Source organism: Poecilia reticulata, linkage group LG12, assembly GCF_000633615.1.
Source record: "Poecilia reticulata strain Guanapo linkage group LG12, Guppy_female_1.0+MT, whole genome shotgun sequence".
NCBI classification, from domain to species: Eukaryota; Metazoa; Chordata; class Actinopteri; order Cyprinodontiformes; family Poeciliidae; genus Poecilia; species Poecilia reticulata.
Genome location: NC_024342.1, coordinates 21,601,189 through 21,602,783, shown reverse-complemented (window position 1 = coordinate 21,602,783; position 1,595 = coordinate 21,601,189). Strand labels below are relative to the sequence as shown.

General features: G+C 38.6%; 1 protein-coding gene across 1 annotated transcript in view; it reads left to right on the top strand.

Moving 5' to 3' along the window:
* LOC103473990 (transmembrane channel-like protein 2) overlaps positions 1-1,595 on the top strand; it is a 15,213-nt gene that overhangs the window by 11,387 nt on the left and 2,231 nt on the right. Inside the window, 4 exon segments of the mRNA XM_074186868.1 lie at positions 17-256; positions 1,079-1,204; positions 1,327-1,405; positions 1,570-1,595. Of these exon segments, the coding sequence (XP_074042969.1) occupies positions 17-256; positions 1,079-1,204; positions 1,327-1,405; positions 1,570-1,595 (471 nt within the window).

Here is a 1,595-nt window from a genome sequence, read left to right as displayed (position 1 = left end):
CGTTTTCCTCTGGCAGGATGGGAGCGTTTTACGCCCCGGGGCTCGTGGGCATCAACGTGCTCCGCCTCCTCAGCTCCATGTACTACCAGTGCTGGGCCGTCATGGCCACCAACGTCCCACATGAGAGAGTCTTCAAAGCCTCCAAGTCCAACAACTTCTACATGGGGCTCCTGCTGCTCATCCTGTTCCTGAGCCTGCTGCCCGTCGTTTACACCATCATGACGCTGCCGCCTTCGTTTGACTGTGGACCCTTCAGGTAAACAAAACCAGCCRAGGCTTTAAGRGGGCAGAGAACACAAATATTATATTCTAAAAAATTATTAAACAACAACAAAAAGAGTAAAAGTAACCCTGAAATTWCTGAGTTTGAAAAGTCAAAAATCTGCTAGAAAAAATGAAAYTCTGAGATTAATCTAGTCTAAAATTCTTGACTTTTGGAAATTTTCTGAGTTTGAACAGTTGAAAWTTTTTGAATTGGAAAACTCAAAATGATGGTTTTTCAAGGAGAAAAATGACAAATTCAAATAACCTGAGTTGAGTAAATGTAACTGATTACATTTACATTTGAGTAACTTTTTTGAAAATTACTTTTATTTTAACTACTTTTACTTGAGTAATTTTATTATGAAGTATTTCTGCTTTTACTTTAGTAAAAATTTCTGGATTTTGTTCCCACTGAATAAATAATAAACATGTTTTAACCAAAAATTCACCAGACACAGACACACACCTGAAGGTTTTGTTAAAGTTTTAYATTAAAAGAAACTGATTTAGAAAAAAATTATTTTGCCCAATTTTATTTTTTGTTACTTATATTGTTTTTTTCATCTATAAAATTAAAAAATTTCCACTTAAATTTATATTTTGACGAAAAAAAATTTTTCCTGGTGGATTTTTGTTTTTTCTTCATTCACTGGGTACAAAATCCAAAAGTTTTACTCAAGTAAAAGTAGAAATACTTCATAATAAAATAACTCAAAGTACAGCGTAGTCAAAGTAAAGTTATTTAAAGAAGTTACACCAGTAAATGTATAAGAGTAAATGTAACTAGTTACTGGTTGTCTGCGTGTCTCTGCAGTGGGAGGGCGAAGATGTTCGATGTGATCATGGAGACGATCAGGTTGGACCTGCCGGCCTTCATGGGGACTCTGTTCAGCTACGCAGCGAATCCCGGACTCATCATCCCGGCTGTGCTGCTCATGGTGTAAGKGAGGGTGTCAAACTGGAGGCCCGGGGGCCACATCCGGCCCGCCAAAGCCTGATCTACACTCACCAGTCAAATCAAAGCCAAAGAAACGGTTCTTTAATCCAGTTTCTCTCTTCCAGGTTGGCCATCTATTACCTGAACTCAGTCTCCAAAGCTTACCAAAACTCAAACATGGAGCTGAAGAAGAAGATGCAGATGGTGAGTAGAGAAATGGCTTTAATGGTGAAAAYGTGTTTTTATCCAACAGGAATCACTTAATGTCTGTCCAGTTATTAAGGAAAAGTTGTTACCTCCCTGCTTCCCTTTCCATTGTTGGCTAAGCGTTTAACTTTTCATTTTTCCCTCCATCTCTTTGTGTCCAGGCCCGTGATGAAGAGAAGAACCGGAG